The 23,943-nt window shown below is 43.3% G+C and overlaps 1 protein-coding gene across 3 annotated transcripts in view; it reads left to right on the top strand.

Annotated features, from left to right (window-relative positions):
* Nucleotides 1-6,435: 6,435 nt before the first annotated feature.
* Nucleotides 6,436-23,943, top strand: part of LOC141110420 (uncharacterized) — a 73,513-nt gene continuing 56,005 nt past the window's right edge. For 2 of the 3 annotated variants that reach the window (XM_073601764.1, XM_073601763.1), the window contains exons 1-3: nt 6,436-6,577; nt 7,083-7,190; nt 10,211-10,357. In XM_073601764.1, coding sequence (XP_073457865.1) covers nt 6,526-6,577; nt 7,083-7,190; nt 10,211-10,357 — 307 coding nt within the window. In that variant the 5' untranslated portion in view covers nt 6,436-6,525. Of the gene's footprint in view, nt 6,678-7,082; nt 7,191-10,210; nt 10,358-23,943 lie in introns of all 3 variants that reach the window. The other variant, XM_073601765.1, reaches the window with a different exon arrangement.

The following is a 23,943-nucleotide window of genomic DNA, read 5'->3' as shown; positions in this document are numbered from 1 at the left end:
GGTAACATCATTGATTAAACATGGCCATGGCCATATTTGGTAAATGTTCCTGCCCAAATATGACCAGTAGCCATATTTGGGCAGTGATGTCACCGCTATCCCCGGCCCTTTGTTTATGTGGCCAGGGATTCCTGGTCATGTAAGTCAATGGTGCCAGTCACATCAGTGGTTGCTAAGGATGCGGCATATATCAGAACCTACCCCTTCCTTAGCAATAATTGACAGTGGAAAGCTGTCATCTGTAGAAGCGGTAGAGAAATACTGCCTTTATATACAAAGTTTGGCTCCCGAAGAACAGGGAGGGAAACAGGTAAATATTAGGTTCAAACCGAACAGTTGGCTCATCCCTAATCATGAGCTTAACGTGTTTCTTACCCAAAAACTTCATATTCCTGATATGTTTGCTGTACCATGTACTTGTATGAGAAAGTCTCCTGTTCTCTTTGTATTGTTTCTTTTGTGTGAAATCCCTGGTGTTCCTGCCAGTCCTCTTGCTTTCCTATTAATAACTGACCACACTAAGCAGGAGAACTCAGCGTGGTCAGTTCTCTAGCTGTGCTAGGAACTCAGCCTGCTCTCCTCCAATGATCAGACTTGTCCTGACATGCCCCCGCTGCACAGCCATTAACTGAGAAGCTCAGTGTACTGCTGCTTCTTCTCCCCCCATCTCTTATGCAACTGAGAACAGAGGGAATGTGATCCTTTATAAAAAGGGGAAAAAAGTATTTCAAATCTTTTTTTTATATCTATACAAAACATGTTTACGTTCATTTCTAATTTAAATTGAATGGGTTGTTTTCAGGCTGCTGTTAGAAATCACGGGGCCTCATACAGCCTATCTGACAGCCCCCCTCAGCGACTGAGGCGAGGACATACATTATATTGTCAAAAGCATTGGGGCGCCTGCCTTTACACGCACATGAACTTTAATGGCATCCCAGTCTAATGCCCTGTACACACGGACATTGATTGGATATTCCGACAACAAAATCCATGGATTTTTTCCGACGGATGTTGGCTCAAACTTGTCTTGCATACACACGGTCACACAAAGTTGTCGGAAAATCCGATCGTTCTGAATGTGGTGACGTAAAACACGTGCGCCGGGACTATAAATGGGGCAGTAGCCAATAGCTTTTGTCTCTTAATTTATTCTGAGCATGCGTGGCACTTTGTGCGTCAGATTTGTATACACACAATCAGAATTTCCGACATCGGATTTTGTTGTCGGAAAATTTTATAGCCTGCTCTCAAACTTTGTGTGTCGGAAATTCCAATGGAAAATGTGTGATGGGGCCCACACACGGTCGGAATTTACAACAACAAGGTCCTATCACATGTTTTCTGTTGGAAAATCCGACCGTTAGGGATGAGCTTCGAGTTCGAATTTGCCGAACAGCGAACAATTTGGGGTGTTCATGGCAAATTCAAAAGCCGTGGAACATCCTTTAAATGTCTATGGGAGAAATCAAAAGTGCTAATTTTAAAGGCTTATATGCATGGTATTGTCATAAAAAGTGTTTGGGGACCCGGGTCCTGCCCCAGGGGACATGTATCAATGCAAAAAAAAGTTTTAAAAATGGCCGTTTTTTCGGGAGCAGTGATTTTAATAATGCTTAAAGTCAAACAATAAAAGTGTAATATTCCTTTAAATTTCGTACCTGGGGGGTGTCTATAGTATGCCTGTAAAGGGGCGCATGTTTCCCGTGTTTAGAACAGTCTGACAGCAAAATGACATTTCAAAGGAAAAAAGTCATGTAAAACTACTCGCTATTAATGAATTGCCGGTCCGACAATAAACATAAAAGTTCATTGATAAAAACTGCATGGGATTTCCCCACAGGGGAACCCCGAACAAAAATTAAAAAAAAAACTGGCGTGGTGTCCCCCTAAATTCCATACCAGGCCCTTCAGGTCTGGTATGGATTTTAAGGAGAACCCTGCGGCAAAATTTTTTAAAAAATTGGCGTGGGGTCCCCCAAAAATCCATACCAGATCCTTATCCGAGCACGCAACCTGGCAGGCCGCAGGAAAAGAGGGGGGGACGAGAGAGCGCCCCCCCTCCTGAACCGTACCAGGCCACATGCCCTCAACATTGGGAGGGTGCTTTGGGGTAGCCCCCCAAAGCACCTTGTCCCCATGTTGATGAGGACAAGGGCCTCATCCCCACAACCCTTGGCCGGTGGTTGTGAGGGTCTGCGGCCAGGGGGGCTTACCGGAATCAGTTTTTGACAATTCCTTTATTTAAAGTCTTCTTTTTTCCATCTTCTTTCTTCTGTCTTCCTTCGGTTTCTTCCTCCATCTTCTTCTTCTTCCGATCCTCTGCTTCTTTCTCCGGTGTTCTCGTCTGGCATCTCCCTCCGCACCATCTTCTTCTCTTCATCTTCTTCTCGTCATCTTCATCTTCTTCTCTTCATCTTCTTTTCGGGCCGCTCCGCATGCATGATTGGATGGAAGGCTCCCGCTGTGTGACGCTTCTCTCTTCATCTTTTTCTCTTCATCTTCTTGTCTTCATCTTCTTGTCTTCATCTTCTTTTCGGGTCGCTCTGCATCCATGATTGGATGGGAGGCTCCCGCTGTGTGACGCTTCTCGTCTTCTGACAGGTTCTTATATAACGGAGGGCGGGGCCACCCGGTGACCCCGCCCCCCTCTGACGCACGGGGACTTGACGAGGACTTCTCTGTGGCATTCCCCGTGACCTCAGAGGGGAAGGTAACCCCGCCCCCCTCTGACATCATGGGGAATGCTACAGGGTGGCCACGCTCTCCGTTATATAAGAACAGTCAGAAGACGAGAAGCGTCACACAGCAGGAGCCTCCCATCCAATCATGGATGCGGAGTGGCCCAAAAAGAAGATGAAGACAAGAAGATGAAGAGAAAAAGATGAAGAGAGAAGCGTCACACAGCGGGAGCCTTCCATCCAATCGTGGATGCGGAGCGGCCCGAAAAGAAGATGAAGAGAAGAAGATGAAGATAAGAAGATGAAGACCTGAAGATGAATAAAAAGAGATGCTGCGGAGGGAGATGCCGGACGAGAACACTGGAGAAAGAAGCAGAGGATCGGAGGAAGAAGAAGATGGAGGAAGAAACCGAAGGAAGATAGAAGAAAGAAGATGGAAAAAAGAAGACTTTAAATAAAGGAACTGTCAAAAACTGATTCCGGTAAGCCCCCCTGCCCGCAGACCCTCACAACCACCGGCCAAGGGTTGTGGGGATGAGGCCCTTGTCCTCATAAACATGGTGACAAGGTGCTTTGGGGGGCTACCCCAAAGCACCCTCCCAATGTTGAGGGCATGCGGCCTGGTACGGTTCAGGAGGGGGGGCGCTCTCTCGTCCCCCCCTCTTTTCCTGCGGCCTGCCAGGTTGCGTGCTCGGATAAGGATCTGGTATGGATTTTTGGGGGACCCCACGCCAATTTTTTAAAAAAATTTTGGCGCAGGGTTCCCCTTAAAATCCATACCAGACCTGAGGGGAAGGATCGGAGGAAGAAGAAGATGGAGGAAGAAACCGAAGGAAGATGAAAGAAAGAAGAAAGAAGATAGAAGATGGAAAAAAGAAGACTTTAAATAAAGGAATTGTCAAAAACTGTCTCTTGTCATTAACATTTTTGACAGTTTTTTTTTGTGAAATGGTAGGGGTACTTTTGTACCCCCTTACCATTTCACGCAGGGGGGGGCGGGATCTGAGGGTCCCCTTGTTAAAGGAGGCTTCCAGATTCCGATAAGCCCCCCGCTCACAGACCCCCACAACCACCGGCCAAGGGTTGTGGGGATGAGGCCCTTGTCCTCATCAACATGGGGACAAGGTGCTTTGGTGGGCTAACCCAAAGTACCCTCCCAATGTTGAGGGCACGGGGTTCCCCTTAATATTCATACCAGACCCAAAGGGCCTGGTATGGAATTTAGGGGGACCCCCACGCCAGTTTTTTTTTTTAATTTTGGTTCGGGGTTGCCCTGTGGGGAAATCCCATGCAGTTTTTATCAATGAACTTTTATGTGTATAGTCGGACCGGCAATTCATTAATAGCCGCGAGTAGTTTTAAATGACTTTTTTTCCTTTGAAATGTCATTTTGCTGTCAGACTGTTCTAAACACGGGAAACATGCGCCCCTTTACAGGCATACTATAGACACCCCCCAGGTATGAAATTTAAAGGAATATTACACTTTTATTGTTTGACTTTAAGCATTATTAAAATCACTGCTCCCGAAAAAACGGACGTTTTTAAAACTTTTTTTGCATTGATACGTGTCCCCTGGGGCAGGACCCAGGTCCCCAAACACTTTTTAGGACAATACCATGCAAATAAGCCTTTAAAATGAGCACTTTTGATTTCGAACGTTCGAGTCCCATAGACTTCAATGGGGTTCTAACGTTCGTGCAAAGTTTTGGTCTGTTCGCAAGTTCTGGTACGAACCAAACCAGGGGGTTTTCGGCTCATCCCTACCGACCGTGTGTACAGGGCATTAGTCCATAGAATTCAATGATTCAATATTGAGTTGGCCCACCTTTTGCAGCTATAACAGCTTCAACTCTTCTGGGAAGGCTGTCCACAAGGTTTAGGAGTGTGTCTACGGGAATGTTTGACCATTCTTCTAGAAGCACATTTGTGAGGTCAGTCATTGATATTGGATGAGAATGCCCGGCTCGCAGTTTCTAATTCATCCCAAAGGTGTTCTATCAGGTTGAGGTCAGGACTCTATGCAGGCCAGTCAAGTTCCTCCACCCCAAACTCGCTCATCCATGTCTTTGTGGACCTTGATTTGTGCACTGGTGCGCAGTCATGTTGGAACAGGAAGGGGCCATCCCCAAACTGTTCCCACAAAGTTGGGAGCATGAAATTGTCCAAAATGTCTTGGTATGCTAATACGTTAAGTGTTCCCTTCACTGGAACTAAGGGGCCAAGCCCAACCCCTGAAAAACAACCCCACACCATAATCCCCCCTCCACCAAATGATTTGGACCAGTGAGCAAAGCAAGGTCCATAAAAACATGGAGGAGTGAGTTTGGGGTGGAGGAACTGGACTAGCCTGCACAGAGTCCTGACCTCAACCCAATAGAACACTTTTGGGATGAATTATAAGTGGAGACTTGGAGTAGGCCTTCTTGTCCAACATCAGCGCCTGACCTCACAAATGCGCTTCTGGAAGAATGGTCGAACATTCCCATAGACACACTCCTAAACCTTGTGGACAGCCTTCCCAGAAGAGTTGAAGCTATTATAGCTGCAAAGGGTGGGCCAACTCAATATTGAACCCTACGGACTAAGACTGGGATGCCATTAAAGTACATGTAAAGGCAGGCATCCCAATACTTTTGGCAATATAGCGTTGATTTTTATCAGTCCCTTTCTCTACAGCCCCAGCTGTATCAATTAATTATTAGGAAGCACTCTGAGGCTTCCTGCTCATTCACAAACTGAAGCATAGTAAACCCATATTTACTATGCATCAGTGATGAATGAACATATGAGTGATTGGTACAGATTGCTCACTGCTCATTCAGAAAATGAAGGGGTCAGTAAATTACATTTACTGACTCATTCCCCGCTCTCCATCCTGAAATATCCCCCTGCAGAGGGAGAGAGAGGAGGAGAAGCTGCCAGCGCTGCAGGGAGAGGCAGAAGGGGATCGGTGTCAATAAGACAGTACGGCCGGCCCTCCTGCTCATCAGGTGCCCGGGCCCCCCTTTTCAACTGATGGGGCCCGGGCCCAGTGCAGGAGGGCTGGCTGTACTGCCTTATCAGCGGCCCTGGTTGTTTTACAAGGTTATTGTTTACAATCTTTTTAAAGAATAACATGGCACTGTTGGTCGCTCGATGTAGTTCATTGAGGTTCCTGGCAGAATGTAGTGGAGGTACAGGCAGACAGCTACACAGCCAGTCTGCAGGACCTTCACATTACACCCACCGTCTACTGATTTTGGGTGCAATGCTTTACAGGTCCCTAACAAAAATAAATAATAAATGCATATTTTTTTACCTGCAAAAAATGCGCATTTATTTTTTTGTAAAAGTGAACTTATTCTTTAAGAAAATTATGGCATCCACCACATCTCAGGACTAGTAGCTGGAATGTATTACATATTTGTTCTTGGATTTAGATACAATAAATAATACTAATTAAATAAATTATACAATAAATACAATTAAAGGAAGGTTAAAATACCATTGGTTGTGAGGCCACGTGGCATACCTTATGTATACTTTAAGAAGACTTCGGTAATTTTACAGGTTGATAAATCAGGGTCTATGCCTTTAAAGCATTATTAAAAAAATAAAGCATGTGCCTTTTTTTTTTTTGTTAAGTTCTCATTCCTACCAAATAGAACACGTTCTTGTCTTCTAACTTGTTTTGCTGTATATTTCCATAATAATCTATGACATTGATTGAAAGGATAACATTTTAGTTTCCTCATACCATTGGTAATATTCACGCCCTCCAGACTTCACATAAAATAGGCTCAGCGTTGACTTCCAGCAGTAGTGACGGAGGTGACACCAGGACAGAACACGTTGGGTGGAGGATGGACGGTCTGCTGAGCTTCCTCTGCCTGCTTTGTGTCCTCATAACACCAGGTATATCTGATCCCAGCAGGGGACAGATTTTGAACTACATCCATGCTATCTCTGTGGAATGAGAAGGTCCACTTCCCGTCAGAGTCGATGAGATAGTTAGGTGTGTTGCTGGTGGGATCACCAGGCCATATATTACATCTTTATTCTTGGGTTTAGTGGTTGGCACTTCTGCCTTGCATCCCTGGGGTTATGGGGTTGAATCCTAGCCAGAATTACATGGAGTTTACATGTTCTCCCTTTGCTTGCATACTCCAAAGACATGCTGGTAGGTTAATTGCCTCCCGTATAAATTATTCCTAGTATGTGAGCGAGAGAAACCTTAGATTGTAAGCTATTTGAGGGCATGGACTGGTGAATGTACAATATTTAAAATGCTGTGTTAATTGATGGCGCCATTTAAATACCTGTAATAAAGACAATTTTACAATAAATGGAAGCTAGTGTTCATGCAAGGGGTTCTGTCTGTCAATCAATATTCACTCTTATATTCTAATATATTTTTCAGGTCATTCTCTTTCATGCATCAAATGTAGTGGAATAAGTTGCACTGGACCTTTTGAGACATGTATGCCTAATTACAGTTGCGGCTTGGCCTATGAAATGACCATTATAGGTAAGCCTTTCAAAATATTTCTGGAGTACAATCAATTTCTATTTTCATTTTTTAATGAGGACTCATAGGCGTGCGCACAGGGTGTGCCAGATGTGCCTGGGCACACCCTAATTCCCCCTGCTGCTTGGCTGCAGAAAAAGGGACAGAGGAATCTCTGTCCCCAGTCCCTTTCTCTGTCTCAAAAGTGAGACATCAGGGGTCTGTTTAGACCACCGATATTTCACCAAAGCCCCCCAATGGGGCTCCTAAAAAAAATATAACTATGTGTGTTTGAGCTTTGGGGTGCACACCCTAATGCAATAGGCTGCACACACCCATGTGAGGAATGCAACCAAAGCAAATAATTCTAAGTAGAGCGAAAGTGATTTTCTCCGTTGGGTTTGTGAGGTTTCCCTGATCCTTGAAGTCTGTATTGCCTCGACCATGTTTGTCTTGTGGTGGATTCAGGACTTCTAATATGTCTACTCTAATACTCTATGTGTGATATTTCAAGGCTGTATTGTCTTGGTCATGCTTGTTTTATGGTGTCTTAAAGTGTAGTTCCACCCAAAATTGGAACCTCTGCTTATCTTCTTCCTCTCCCCCTCCGGTGCCACATTTGGCACCTTTCAAGGGGGAGGGTGGAACAGGTACCTGTTTTTGACAGGCACCCGTCCCCACTTCCTGGAGACAAAGCCATGGCGCCATCCCTCGGAGGTTCGTTCCCCTCCTCCTTCCTCCGCCGCCGGGCCAGTTAGAAAGTGTAACACACTTTGCGCATACACAGTATGGAACAGGCTTTCAAGCTAAAAGGCTTCACTACCAGTTTCCCTTATGATGAATGACTGCACCGGTACCCGACAGCCAATCCGAAAATCGGCTGTTGTGTTGACATCACGGGCTCCCTGGACAGGTAAGTGCCCATATATTAAAAATCAGCAGCTACAGAACACCTCTTTAAGTTCTCTAGTATGTCTAGTCCACTGTGTAAAAAAAAATGATCATGTCTTAAAGGGTCAGTCCACCCAAAACAGATTTTAGTTTTTGCTTGATGCTTGAGAATTCCACCTGCTAACAAGATAGGGGCACACAATGGGTCAGTTGTGTTGTCAATAAAGTCCGGCATTGGGGCTTGGTGCTCTTAAGATAATCATGTCCCCCAAGCAGAAGACCCTGAGCTTGTGTTCTTGGTGTGAAGGCTTAGCAGAATAATCAGAAATTGCAGCATCCATATTTATGTGATGACAGGTTTCTATTATAGAGCCCCTGTTACTGACCTAAAATGTTGCAGGTAAAAACACATAAAAATAAGGTATTTTGAATGATTACTTACAATGTTTTTCCTTTCCAATTAATTTTGATCACTTGCCATATGTCTCAGAACTTCATAGAGAATGTAACCACTCCAGGAAGAGTCAGTTCCCTAGCACAGCTCCCTCTCTCTTTGCACATCATAGCCATTCCTCTTCTGGGAGTGTCTAATTATTATCTTTGCTGGCCTAGCTCCTTTGCCCCTCCCCCTCACCTTTTTATGTAGCTATAGCCTATAGTATCACTTGAGTAACTGCTCTGAGTCTGTTGGGGCTGCTGAGAGCACATGCAAGATGATAGCACCCAACAGCAGTCTCAGGCCTTGTGGATATCTACGCAATAGAGGCTTTTACAGGTAAATAACAGAAGATTTTAAAACATTTTTTTTTTCTTTTTTTGTGTGTTTTGCCTTTTTATTCTTACATTTGTATGTTCAATTTCATAATATTTTCATTTATATTTTATTTTTTATTTCAATTAATCTATTCTATTTTATCTTATTTATCTTATTTTTGTTTTACTGGCATTAATTATAATTTTTTTATATTTTTTATTTTATTTTCTTTTTTGTTTTCTCTCCTTTTCCTTTCTTATTCTTTCATTATTTCCTCTTTCTTCTTGTTTTTTATTTTTGGAACCCAGTTATTCCTTCATTGCAGTAGGCCTCTGGCCACTCTACCAGTGGCGGCTGGTGATTTTTTAAATTTTATTTATATTGGGGGGGCAGCAAACAACCACCCCCTCCGGTCAGCCAGTGGCACACAACCCACCCCCCCCCTGGTTGCCTGACGGCACCCCCTTCTTCCCACCACCCGCTGTCGGTCGGGTCACCCGCACAACCACAACACCCCCCCCCCCGCGCGGTCTCGCGGTTGGTTCGGTCGTCCAGGCACTTAGCTTATCTAGGTGTGACAGGCGACGGGCGGCGGTTCCTCCTTCTCTGCATCACGGCGGCTTACGCCGTGCATCTCCTCCCTCCTCCTCCTAGGTGGCCAATAGGATCACCTGTCCTTCAGCCAATCGGGTGAAGGGTCTCAGCACCCACTTTCTGATTGGCTGGGAGGAGGATCCATGTGACAATAGCGAATATTCATGTGCTCTGCGCCCCAAGCCCACCCTTTTTTAAAGCCTATTAGAGCCTCTGGCTCTAATCACATGCTTAAAAACAAACACCCCCTCTCCCATTGGAATCCATTCATCCGGGGACCCTGCGTTTAGATTTGGGGGGCAGGACGCATGGATAGGGAGGGCGGTGCCCGTGCAACCCTAGTGGACGGGCCGCCTCTGATCTCTACCTTATTAACTCCCATGTCAGTATATCATGCGTATATCATTGGACCCCATTTACAGAAACGAATGTACTGTCCAATACAATTTACATTTTTGTTCATTATATCTTTTATAAAATGCTTACCGCTTCTGCAAATGAACAATGATTTACTAACCACATTGGCATTTAGAATGCACTTTGGTGAAACAGTGTTTTTATTTCTACATGAAAATGTGGATATGTGTATGTTTTTTATGTAAATTGAAATCATTTTTATATATTTTTTAATTTGTTGTACCATTTTACTTAGCACCACTCCTAAAAGTCCCATGGGCTTATTGTCTTTTTGGTTGTTCTAGTATATTGGGGACTGAGTGCTGCTAAGGTCTGGGGGGGGCTGTTTTTTTTCTAGATTTATATATTGCAGCTATATAATGCTACTGTGATAATTATTGTGCAGGGGAAACCATCACTACAAGCTTTTTAAAGTCATGTGTGTCGAATAGCAAGTGTAATAAAGTGGGCAGCATCAGCTTTACCGGCGGCAGAATAAAGATGGGGATTTCATGCTGCAACACCGATAACTGCATCCCATTTCAATCCCAATGTAAGTTCCTTTATTTTATTATTAATATTTTTATGTTCTCATTCACAAAATATTAACATATTCACAATATTAATAATTTTATAGTCACATATTTACCAGTGTTAATTTCGTCGACTAAAACATTTTAGTCGACTAAATGAATACTATTTTAGTAGACTAAAATACGACTAAGGTAAAGGTTTAAGGGGATAGGTATTTTCAGGAATCCATGGCCTGGTAAGGTCATGTGTTTCCATCCCTAGGGACTTTAAATGATATCATGATCTGGTAAGGTCAAAAATATCCATCCCATATGCATCTAGAGAAAAGGGAGTATTGGTGAGGGGGGTGGGACTTTAAATGAAGCACCGGACAGCAAAAAGGTAGTACTAGGATGAATAAAAAGGAATTTTATTAATAAGCTAATCTGAAAGCATACATATTATTGTTGACAATGATACTGAACATATACTGATTGGATCATTTGACACAATTCATGTAAAAACGATAACAATGGTAATACAAGTGGCAAACTGATGATGATATCACATAATATGAACTATCGTATTTACCCTTGTGATCTGAGATGAATGAAGGAATTAATATGTTCATATTATGTGATATCATCATCAGTTTGCCACTTGTATTACCTTTGCTACTTGTATTACCATTGTTATCGTTTTTACATGAATTGTGTCAAATGATCCAATCAGTATATGTTCAATATCATTGTCAACAATAATATGTATGCTTTCAGATTAGCTTATTAATAAAATTCCTTTTTATTCATCCTAGTACTACCTTTTTGCTGCCCAGTGCTTCATTTAAAGTCCCACCCCCCTCGCCAATACTCCCTTTTCTCTAAAATACGACTAAAACGAAAACAATTGACATGACTAAAATACCACTAAAACTAAAATGGCATTTTAGTCAAAAGACTAGAATGGGACTAAAACTAAAATGCCATTTTAATCAAAAGACTAATGCCCCGTACACACGAGCGGAATTTCCGTCAGAAAAATCTTGGATGATTTTTCCGACGGAATTCCGCTCAAGCTTGCCTTGCATACACATGGTCACACAAAAGTTCTCTGAACTTTCGACCGTCAAGAACGCGGTGACGTACAACACTACGATGAGCCAAGAAAATGATGTTCAATGCTTCCGAGCATGCGTCAAATTGTTTCCGAACATGCGTCGTTTGTTTGCGCGTCCGAATTGCATACAGACTAACGCATTTTCGGATAGGAACTTTTTCCGACCGAAAAATAGAGAACCTGCTTTCAATCTTTTGCTGGCTGGAATTCCGCCAGCGAAAGTCCGATGGAGCATACACACGGTCGGAATATCTTACCAAAAGCTCACATAGGACTTTTGCTGGCAGAATTTCCGCTCGTGTCTACGGGACATAAGACTAAAACTAAATTGAAATTTTACTTCAATATTAACACTGGTCTGTAGTGCATGTTCATACCGCAATACCATAAATAATAACATATTAGATTTTTCACTCCAGCAGTATATAATGAGTTTGGAAATTGTAGAGAAATGTTAACTAATGCATTACAATTTAATTACACCCATTCGATTTTAGACGACTAAAATGAGTTTTAGTCGACTACAATGTACTGGAGATTTAGTCGACTAAATACGACTAAACCTAAAACAATTGCAGAAGACTAAAATGGGACTAAAACTAAAATGCCATTTTAGTCCTAAGATTAAGACTAAAACTAAATCGAAATTTGCTGCCAAAATTAACACTGATATTTACATTTCCCTAAATACAAACCCCAATATATCCCCAATGTGAAATCAATTTCATCTCTAAACATAAAAGTGTATCAATTCTTCAAAATTAATAAAAAAATATTTCATATACATTTCATTTCATAAATAGTATAAATAAAATCAAAATAATTGGGTGCAGTCTATCCCCAAGTTTCCAGGTATCTGTAAATACTTTAATTGTTCTTGTTGTTGTTCAGTTATTTAGTTGTGTCCGACTCTTCATGACCTCATGGACCATAGCGTGCCAGGCTTTTCTGTCCTCCTCTGCCTCCTGGAGTTTGCTTAAAGCGTTTGTTAACCCCAAAAAAATGGATCCTGCTCCTTTAAAGCATGTTATATGACACAGTGCTTGTCCTGTGTCATTTGGCCCCCTGTAACACCTAAAACACCTGGCTGATCCTGCCAGTTTCTCCCCACCTCTCTATAAACTGACCACAGTGTATCCTGGCTACTGAGCCCTAACACTGTGGTCAGTTTCATCAGCAGCCTGCTATCTGTTCTCCTCTCTGCTCCTGTGTCCTCCTCCCCCCTCCCCTCTCTGTCTGTGTGTAAGCCGCCCCTCCCCCCTCCTGCTGCTCTCATAACACTAACCTGTATACATCATCAGCACTGCCTCCTATTGCAGTATCCCCCTCTGTGAATGATTTATAAATAGAAATGCTGTAAATACCTCATTTAAGAGCCGAGATTGCGATCACATGACCAGCCAGCTCTCTCCTCCCCTCCTTCTCCCCTCCAGACTGACATCAGCAGGGGAATCTCAGCCCCGCCCACTTCATCTCTCAGAGGAGGAAAGGAGAAAGCTGGCCGGTCATGTGATCGCAATCTTGGCAGTGAAATGAGGTATTTGCAGCATTTATTTTTATAAATCACACACAGAGGGGGATACTACAATAGGAGGCAATGCTGATGGTGTATACAGGTTAGAGTGGCTTAACAACCACTTTAAAGTGGAGTTCTGCCTGAAAAAAAGGCAGCAGCTACAAATAGTGTAGCTGCTGACTTTTAACCACTTGCCAACCGCCTCACGCAGATATACTGCGGCAGAATGGCACGGGCAGGCAGAGTAACGTATGGGTATGTTACTCCCCTCCCGCGGGCGGGGGGAGCATCACACCCCCCCGGTACCCGAGGCAGTCGGCATTGTTCCAGGAGCGATCTGTGCTGAGGGGGAGGCCACAGATTCATGGCCACCCCCTCGGGATCGCTCATGACGAATGAGAAGCTTCCTCTGCTTCTGTAACAGAAGCAGAGGAAGTTATGTTATCTATCCTCGTGGAGCCTTTTCGTTCCGGCTTCCGAGGAGAGAAGACATCTACAGTGAGTCTGCACCAACACTACACTGACACTAGCACACATAGGTACATAACCCCCCCCCCCCATCACCCCCCCTGCACCCCCTGCCACCCCCTGTCACAGTGACACCAATAGCAGTTTTTATTTTTTTACTGATTACTGCATTGGTGTCATTTGTGACTGTTGTAAGTGTTAGGCCAGTTAGTGGTAGGCCCCTTTAGGTCTAGGGTATCCCCCTAACCCCCCCTAATAAAGGTTTAACCCCTTGATCACCCCCGTCCCCAGTGTCACTAAACATTCCTTTTTCTGATCGCTGTATTAGTGTCACAGGTGACGCTAGTTAGCCAGGTAGGTATTTAGGTTTACTGTCAGCTTTTTATAGCGTCAGGTACCCCCATATACTACCTAATAAAGGTTTTAACCCCCTGATTTCCCCCTAGTTAACCCTTTCACCAGTGATCACTGTATAAGTGTAACAGGTGACACTGGTTAGTTTGTTTTTTATACCCGCCCTTCAGTGGCGACTGGTGTTAAAAAATTGGGGGGGGGGCGCAAACCCCTCCAGGTCCTTACCTGTCCATCCTCCGCTGTCAGGGCTCCCAATATCCGAACACACTATACACAGAGCGCACAGTACATACAGAGCACACAATGCATACAGAGAACCAAGAACACACAATACATACACAGAACACACAATACATACATAGAACACACAATACATACACAGTACATACACAGAACACACAATACATACACAGAACACACAGTACATACACAGAACACATAGTACACACAGTGCATACACAGAACACACACAGAACACACAGAACTCACAGTACACACAGAACACAGTACATGCACAGAACACACAGTACATGCACAGAACACACAGTACATACAGAACATACAGACCACACAGTACATACAGAACATACAGACCACACAGTACATACAGAACATACAGAACACACAGTACACACAGAACACACAGTACATACAGTACATACACAGTACATACAGAACACACAGTACATACACAGAACACAACACACAGAACACACAGTACATACACAGAACACACAGAACACATAGTACATACAGAACATACACAGTACATACAGAACACACAGTACATACACAGAACACACAGTACATACACAGAACACACAGTACATACACACAGTACACACAGTACATACACACAGTACATACAGTACACACAGTACATACAGAACACACAGTACATACACACAGTACATACAGAACACACAGTACATACACACAGTACATACAGAACACACAGTACATACACAGAACACACAATACATACACAGAACACACAGTACATACAGAACACACAGAACACACAGTACATACACAGTACATACAGAACACACAGTACATACACATTACATACACGGAACACACAGTACATACACAGAACACACAGTACATACACAGTACATACACAGAACACACAGTACATACACAGAACATACACAGTACATACACAGAACACACAGTACATACACAGAACACACAGTACATACACAGTACATACACAGAACACACTTCCTCCCAGCCTGAATGCACGTTTTGAGTTAGACACATTTTAAAACAATCTGTTGCTGTGAAACTCACCCATCTTCTTATCACAGAGTCCCACACAGTAGCTGGCAGCTGCCATGCCATGAGTTACTGCATGTGCAGAAGAGACATCTGATGCATTCTACCTGAAGGGGGGAGAAGAGCAGCAGCGTGACATACAGACTCTGAGTACAAGTTCCAGTAAGGATGGCCACCTTTGCATATCTGACTGTCACAGTTCTGATATCAGCTGATTTGTGATCGGCTGATATCAGAACTGTGACTGTCAGATATGCAAAGGTGGCCGTCCTTACTGGAGCTTGTTCCTGTAAATTAGAATAAAGGCACTGCAACTCACTGTTACTGGTGGATGATGGATCAGCCAGTCAGGGCCCGGTCCCAGGCCCAACTCCTGCTGCAGAACCTCTTGCCCCCATCCATGAATGTCAGCAGTGATCAGGTGCCCCCCCCCGTAGGGTACCCACCTTCTGCTGCCTCCTGCCATGGCGGTAGGTTGCTTGGCATTGAAGGGATAGGCGATACATCACGCAGTGGCAGCCCGTCCATTCCTGGTTTTCTCCGTGTGTTCAGTGGAGAGGGGAGGGGCCTTCCCTCTCCACTAAACACAAGGGGATTAGTCCTCACAGCGGCCATATTTTTGTAGCCCGCCAGAAGTGACTTTGTTCTCACACTGAGAACAAAGTACCCGGCCGGGCGGATGCTGGTCGGCGCAATCGATCTCGCCGCAAAGCAGCTCCAAACAGCGCCAATGAAGCGCAGCATCTGCAATCTCGTGATTGCATTGACGCAGCCCTTCCTATAGTGCACTGTGTCCAGTGCCTGAACACAGTGCACTTAGTTAAAGGACTTTTTTTTTTCTTCTTAAAGGAGCCGTTTAAAATTTTTTTTTTTGTGACTACAGGAGGGAGCGCCCCCTATGGATGGGCCACCACTGCCGCCATTTATTACCCAATAAAGGTTTAACCCCCTGATCGCCCAGCGGGTGATATCAGTTAGGTTTTAGGGTCAGTTAGGGTCTGCGTTGCCCCAGGCAGCCTCAGGTTAGTGCCAGTACCGCTAACACCCACACATGCAGTATACACCTCCCTTAGTAACTGAACAGATCAATATCTGATCTGATCAGATCTATACTGGCGTCCCCAGCAGTTTAGGGTTCCCAAAAACCCAGTGTTAGCGGGATCAGCCCAGATACCTGCTAGCACCTGTGTTTTGCCCCTCCACCCAGCCCACCCAAGTTCAGTATCGATCGATCACTGTCACTTACAAAACACTAAACACACATAACTGCAGCGTTCGCAGAGTCAAGCCTGATCCCTGCGATCGCTAACAGTTTTTTTTGGTAGCGTTTGAAACAGTTGCTGACAGCCTAGGAGCTTTTTTACCTGTGAGTCTCACTACTGTACCAGTAAATGTAGAGCCCAAAATGGCAAATCGAAGGTACAGTAGTGAAGAGGCCTACACGTTTCTAAACATGACAGATAGTGAAGAGGAAGTCACTCATCTGTCAGATTCAGGCTCAGAATGCCAGATAGCACTGATGACGACGGAGTTGTGGTCCCTGCCAAGGTCAGGCGTACCAAACCCCAATCTTCTTCTGCTGTTGTTGAGGTGCAAGAACCGCAGGGCTCTCGTATGGAGCAGAGAAGTACTAGTGCCGCTCATCCTTCTGGTAAACTGGCAAGCACCAGTGGCCTAGTACACCCTGGTCATAGTCAAACCAGCACTACAGTAACACGTGGTGACGTGGCGAGTCCCATAAGTGCAGTTCAAGCTGGTGAGGTGGCAAGCACAAGTAGTGTCCCGCTGCCAACAAGAAGACGACAAACACAGGCCCATCATGCCCATAGTGCCCTTCCTGCTGCATTCGCCAACCCTAACTGGGAACCCACCACTTCTGCAGCACCTGTACTTCCCCCATTCACTGGCCAACCCAGCATTCAGGTGGAAACAGTTGATTTTAGGTCACGGTTTCCGAATTTAAGACCTTTCTGGGCCTATCCCTCCTCATGGGCATAACTAAAAAGAGTGAGTTGCGGTCATATTGGTCCACTGACCCAATTCACCATATGCCCTTGTTCTCTGCCTCCATGGCCAGGGCACGATATGAGCAGATCTTACGGTTCATGCATTTCAACAACAATGAACTCTGTCGTTTTCTGGCCGCTTGTCATTCAAACAGCATCTTCCCAGCAAGCATGCCAGATATGGGGTTAAGATGTATAAGCTCCGTGACAGGGCCATAGGCTATACAAGTAGTTTTATGGTTTACGAGGGAAAAGATAGTCACGTAGAGCCGCCGAACTGTCCAGATTACATAGGGAGCGCTGGCAAGATTGTGTGGGACCTGGTGTCACCCTTATTCGGAAAGGGGTACCACTTGTACGTGGACAATTATTACACAAGTGAGTCACTTTTAAGTCACTTGTTTGATCATCAGATTGGAGCATGTGGCACCATGCGACCTAATCGCCACGGCTTACCCCAGAGGCTTGTAGATTCCCGTCTTAGGCTGGGGGAGAGAGCCTGCTTCAAGTGTAATAATTTGCTCGCTATGAAGTGGAGGGATAATAAGAATGTTTTCATTCTTACCTCCCTTCATGCAGACACGACGGTCCAAATTTCTACAGCGACTGGTGTTGTGGAGAAACCCCTTTCTGGTACAAGTGTCTGTTTATTTATTTAAATTGGCTTTGCTGAACGCTCATGTGCTATAGAGAGCTTCAGGATGGACTGGATCCTTCCTTAAATTCCAGGAAGAGATCGTCAGAGCCCTTCTGTTTCCAGACGGTGCTCCACCTCACCTTCCCAATCCAAATGCAGTAAGCCGGCTGCATGAGAGGCATTTTTCTTATGTCCTCCCGAGTACCCCTACCCAATGAGCTCCCCAAAGATGTCGTGTCTCCAGCAAGCGCGGATCTAGGCGTGACACCCACTATTATTGTCCCCCCTGTCCTGACAATCCTGGTCTTTGCATTGGTGAATGTTTTGAACGCTACCATACACTAGTTGAGTAATAGCGTAGGGTACAGCACTGCACAGACTAGGCACACTTTCACAGGGTCTCCCAAGATGCCATCGCATTTTGAGAGAACCAAACCTGGAACCGTTACAGTTACAACAGTTACAGTTACAAAAAAAAGTAAAAAAACATATATATATAAAATAAAAAAAACAAAAATAGTTGTTTTATTGTTCTCTCTGTCTCTATTCTCTTTCTATTGTTCTGCTCTTTTTTACTGTATTCTATTCTGAAATGTTTTACTGTTATTATGTTTTATCATGTTTGCTTTTCAGGTTTGTAATTTTTTTATACTTTACTGTTTACTGTGTTTTATTGTTAACCATTTTTTTGTTTTCAGGTACGCCATTCAGCTGCAGCACGGATTTATTTATCCTGACAGCAACAGCATTTGCTCCCACGATACATAAAGCCGTGACTCCGATGCTGTAGGAGGTGATTTCACCACCACAGATAAAAAAAAGGAGCATACATGGCGAAGCATGGGGGGAGCAGGGGTGGAGGAGGGATTTGCTCCAGCTTTTGCGGGCGGATGCCCCTATGCTTAGGCATATATATATTTTAGGCAGAGATTGCGTTAAATGTTTTATTTTTTACTATTTTTTTTGTATTTGCTTTGCAGGTATGGTATGTCTTACTGTTATACTGTAATGTTACTTTGTTTCATTGTTAACCATCATTTACTTAGCAGGTAAGCCATTCAGTTGCAGCGCGGATTTATTTATCTTGACAGCAACAGCGTTTGCTCCCACGATACATAAAGCCGTGACTCCAGCCCTGTAGGAGGTGATTTTACCACCACAGTTAAAAAAAAGAGCATACATGGCGAAGCATGAGAGCAGCAGGGATAGAGGCGCGATTTGCTCCTAACTTTTGCAGGCATATGCCCCCAAGCTTCGGCATATATATATTTTAGGCACAGATTGCGTTAAAAAATGTTTTATTTTTCACTATTTTTTTTTGTATTTGCTTTGCAGGTATGGTATGTCTTACTATTATACTGTAATGTTATTTGTTTTATTGTTAACCATCATTTGCTTAGCAGGTACGCCATTCAGTTGCAGCACGGATTTATTTATCTTGACAGCAACAGCGTTTGCTCCCGCGATACATAAAGCCATGACTCCAGCGCTGTAGGTGGTGATTTCACCACCACAGTTAAAAACAAAATGGTGCATGTATGCCCATCATTAGAAGTGGGTGGATAAAGGGAGGTATTCTAATGGTGGCATACCCACCAATCAATCTCTTTTTTTCATGCAGCCTGTGGATTACAATATATGCCAAACAAGGACCAGCAACGTACTGGTATGTTGCTGGGCTTTCAGTGGTTATACCAGAATGATGCCTGCGGGTTTAGGTATCATCTTGGTATCATTCTTTTCAGCCAGCAATCGGTTTTCATGTAAAAGCAATCCTAGCAGCTAATTAGCCTCTAGACTGCTTTTACAAGCAGTGGGAGGGAATGTCCCCCCCACCATCTTCCATGGTTTTCTCTGGCTCTCCTGTCCCAACAGGGAACCTGAGAATGCAGCCGGTGGTTCCGCCAGCTGACCATAGAGCTGATCAGAGACCAGAATGGCTTCAATCATCTCTATGGCCTAAGAAACCGGAAGCTATGAGCATTTCATGACTTAGATTTCGCCGGATGTAAACAGCGCCATTGAGAAATTGGGAAAGCATTTTATCACACAGATCTTGGTGTGGTCAGATGCTTTGAGGGCAGAGGAGAGATCTAGGGTCTAATACCCAATATTTTTAGAAAAGCATACATGTCACTACCTATTGCTATCATAGGGGATATTTACATTCCCTGAGATAAAAATAAAAATGATTAAAAAAAATGAAAGGAACAGTTTAAAAATAAGAAAGCAAAAAAAAAAAAAAATAATTAATTAAAAAAACAAAACAAAAAAAACACCCCTGATCCCCCCTGCTCTCGCGCAAAGGCGAACGCAAGTGTCAGTCTGGCATCAAATGTAAACAGCAATTGCACCATGCATGTGAGGTATCACCGCGAAGGTCAGATCGAGGGCAGTAATTTTAGCAGTAGATCTCCTCTGTAAATCTAAAGTGGTAACCTGTAAAGGCTTTTAAAGGCTTTTAAAAATGTATGTAGTTTGTCGCCATTGCATGTTTGTGCGCAATTTTAAAGTCGTGTTTGGTATCCATGTACGCGGCCTAAGAACATCTTTTTTATTTCATCAAACATTTGGGCAATATAGTGTGTTTTAGTGCATTAAATTTTTAAAAAGTGTGTTTTTTCCAAAAAAATGCATTTGAAAAATCGCTGCGCAAATACTGTGTTTAAAAAAAAAAATGAAACACCCAACACCCAATTTTCTTGCAAAATAAAACATTTTTTTCATGTAAACAAAAAGTGTCAGAAAGGAATTTGTCTTTAAGTGGTTAGAAGAGTGGGTGATGTGTGACATAAGCTTCTAAATGTTGTGCATAAAATGCCCAACATGAAACTTCATGTTCATTGTTTCGATGATGCTATCTATCCATCTTGTTTTCTGTCTTCCTCTTCTCCTTTTTCCTTCCTTGTTTCCCAGCATCAGGGTCTTTTCCAATGAGTCCTCTCTTCGCATTAGGTGGCCAAAGTATTTGAGTTTCAGCTTCAGGATCTCTCCCTCCAGTGAATATTCAGGGTTGATTTCCTTCAAGATTGACTGGTTTGATATTCTTGCTGTCCAAGGGACTTTTATTTCTTCTCCAACACCCTAGTTCAAAAGCATTGATTGTTTGGCGTTCAGCCTTCCCTATGATACAACTTTCACAGCCATAGGTCACTACTGGGAATAGCATAGCTTTGACTATATGGCACTTTGTCGGTAGGGTGATGTCTGCTTTTTATAATGTTGTCTAGGTTTGCCATTGCTTTCCTCCCAAGAAGCAAGCGTCTCTTAATTTCATGGCTACAGTCACCGTCTGCCGTGATCTTGGAGCCTAGGAAGATAAAATCTGTTGTGCGACACTGTACACAAATAAAATTGTTCTTTTTTTCCCATAATTAAAGGTTTCTTTTGGTGGTATTTGCTCACCTCTGCGGTTTTAATTTTTTGCGCTATAAACAAAAAAAGACCGACAATTTTGAAAAAAATATTTATATTTTTTACTTATTGCTATAAAACACATCCAATAAAAAAAACGTAAAAAAATCTATTTTCTTCATAAATGTAGGCCAATATGTATTCTGCTATATGTTTTTGGTAAAAAAAACCCAATAAGCTTATATTGATTGGTGTGCGCAAAAGTTATAGCGTCTACAACTATGGGATATTTTTGTGGACTTTTTATTTTTTATATTATTTATTTACTAGTAATGTGGCGGTCAGCGAATTTTAGCCGGACTGTGACATTGTGGTGGACAAGTCAGACACTAAGTGACACTTTTTGGGGGACCAGTAAAACCAATACAGTGATCAGTGCTAAAAAAAAAAAAAAAGCACTGTCACTGTAAAAATGACATTGGCAGGAAAGGGGTTAACATCAGGGGCGATCAAAGGCTTAGGTGTGCTCCTAGGGGGTGCTTTCTAACTGTGTGTGGGGGGGGGGGGTGCTGTGACTGGAGGAAGACATTGATCCATGTTTCTGCTTAGCAGAAACACAAGATCTCCATTTTCCTCCCTGACAAAATGGCGGTCTGCGTTGTTTACATAGGCAGATCGCCGTTCTGCCTATCCTCTGAACTATCGTGGGTGGCCGGCAGTGCACCCCAGACATCATGCACAAAATCACAAACAGGTACGTGGTTTTGCGCAGCCGGTCCGCTCTGCTGCAGTATATATATGCGGTGGGCTGTCCAGAAGTGGTTAATACATAATTCACTGCCAGCAAGACAGGATTTCAGGGGAAATCTCTCTAACCACAGCTAGTTGTCCATGTTTGCATGTCTTGTGCATGTTGGCTGAGCCAATGCAGAAATGACAGCCCAAATACTGTTTTGGTCCAAAAGAAACCAAATAGGATGGAGGGGTGGGAGATGTTACGTCGTGGTTAGATTATTGTAGCATAGCCGTATTATGCAATGTGCAAAATCTATTTTTCCATCTGGGAACTAAGGTATTTTAGAAGTCACCCACAGTGAAATTTTATTTTGTGCTTTACCATTTAATAAAGCCCCTGAAGTTATGTTTCTGTTTCTGGAAAAAATAGAATTTTTTTTTAATGTTGAGCTACAAATTAAATAATGTAATTTTTTTGAGTTTTTGTATGAACTGTAAAAAAAAAAAAAAAAAAAAAAAAAAAAGAAGAAAAATAAAAGCTAAAGCAAAAAGGTAATGATGGTGTTAATAAAAAAGCAATTGGGGTTAAAAAGGTTTTTTAACTTTATTCATGTGTTTATAATAGGTTTACAATTTACAATGAATAATTTATGAAGAATGACTACAACTATAGACAAATAAAACTATTGAAGAGATAAAGAGTAGGTCTCAGCTTTTGGTATTTGCAATATAGCCAGGGCCGTGGTTAGAAATCAGGCTCCGTACAGTCTATCTAATCATTATTAGCAGACACAAACATAACAGAAAACCTGTGTGAATTAGCCCTTTCTTAATTGTTTTTTACATTAAAAAAAAAAAATTATATATATTTTTTTAAATGTAAAAACTTTTTAAAATTATTTTATTTTTACAATTTATTAGAATTATTGTTTAATCATAATTTTTTTGTACAATTTGTTATTTTTTTACAGGACAGGGAAGCCTGCAGTGCCGCAGGACCGGGGGGGAGGGCACAGTGACAGGGGACACACACGGTGGGTGGGGTTCAGAAGCAGGCAGAACAGGGAGGGGGATCAGTGCTGGGGAAGCAATTACAGGGCTGATATCCTGTATCTGTGTCTCTCCCTGCAGCAGGTGAAAGCTGGCTGAAGGGGGTGAAAATGGCTTTCAGCTGCTGCAGAGAGCCGCACAGGGCATCCTTCTGTATATTGCTCCTCTGCCTGACCACATGATTCACCCTGCTATTTGGGCCCCCCTGTGTACCCAAGCCCCCTACAGAAGAACTGGTGGCCCCCCCTTATCAGTGGCCCTGCATGTATGCATGTAGCACTGTAGGCTCCATCAGGAGATCTGCTCCCCCAATGCAATCACCGGAAGAGCTTATCTCCCAGTGAAAACAATAAGCAGGGCTGATCTGTATTCTGATGGATCGGGCTTGTATAGCCCAGGTGACAGCCAGAGAGCAGAGGCAGGAGCAGGATCAGTGCTAGACTATTTTGCACCCCCAGGCAAGACTAGCTACTTGCACTCCCCCATCCCCAAAAAAATAAAATAAAACTTCTGAGCTTGTTCAAATGCATTCAAAATTCATATATGTATATTTTTATATATTTATAAATTATCTTTTGTATAAATATATGAATCAGGATACACTTATAAGGCTCCAATAGTCCCATTTTTCTCTCGCCCCCCCCCCCCCCCCCACCCATGCAATTATGCTTTTCACCTGCTCTGGGACATACAATAAATAGCGGCTAGACTCAAAATCTGTTTACTGCAGCAGATCAGGCAGCAATTGCGATTGGCTGCCAGAGGTTACAGCATATCATTACTGCTCCCTAACTGAATGCTAGACGTTACATCAAATCATTTCTGTTTACTGATTGGCTGCTAGAGGTTACTGCACATCATTACTGGTCACTGATTGGTTGCTCGAGGTTACTGCACATCTTTACTGCTCACTAATTGGTTGCTAGAGGTCACTGCACATTATTACCACTCACTCATCGGTTGCTTGAGGTTGCTGAGCATCATTACCATTCCCTGATTGGTTGCTAGAGGTGAACTGGAGGTTGCAATCTCTCTATAGAGGGGCCCCTGGAATGGAGGTGGCAATCTCTCTATGAAGGGGCACCTGAACTGAAGGTAGCAGTCTCTCT

This window comes from Aquarana catesbeiana, linkage group LG10 (genome assembly GCF_042186555.1).
Source record: "Aquarana catesbeiana isolate 2022-GZ linkage group LG10, ASM4218655v1, whole genome shotgun sequence".
In the NCBI taxonomy this organism is placed as follows: Eukaryota; Metazoa; Chordata; class Amphibia; order Anura; family Ranidae; genus Aquarana; species Aquarana catesbeiana.
This window is presented reverse-complemented; position numbering and strand designations above follow the sequence as displayed.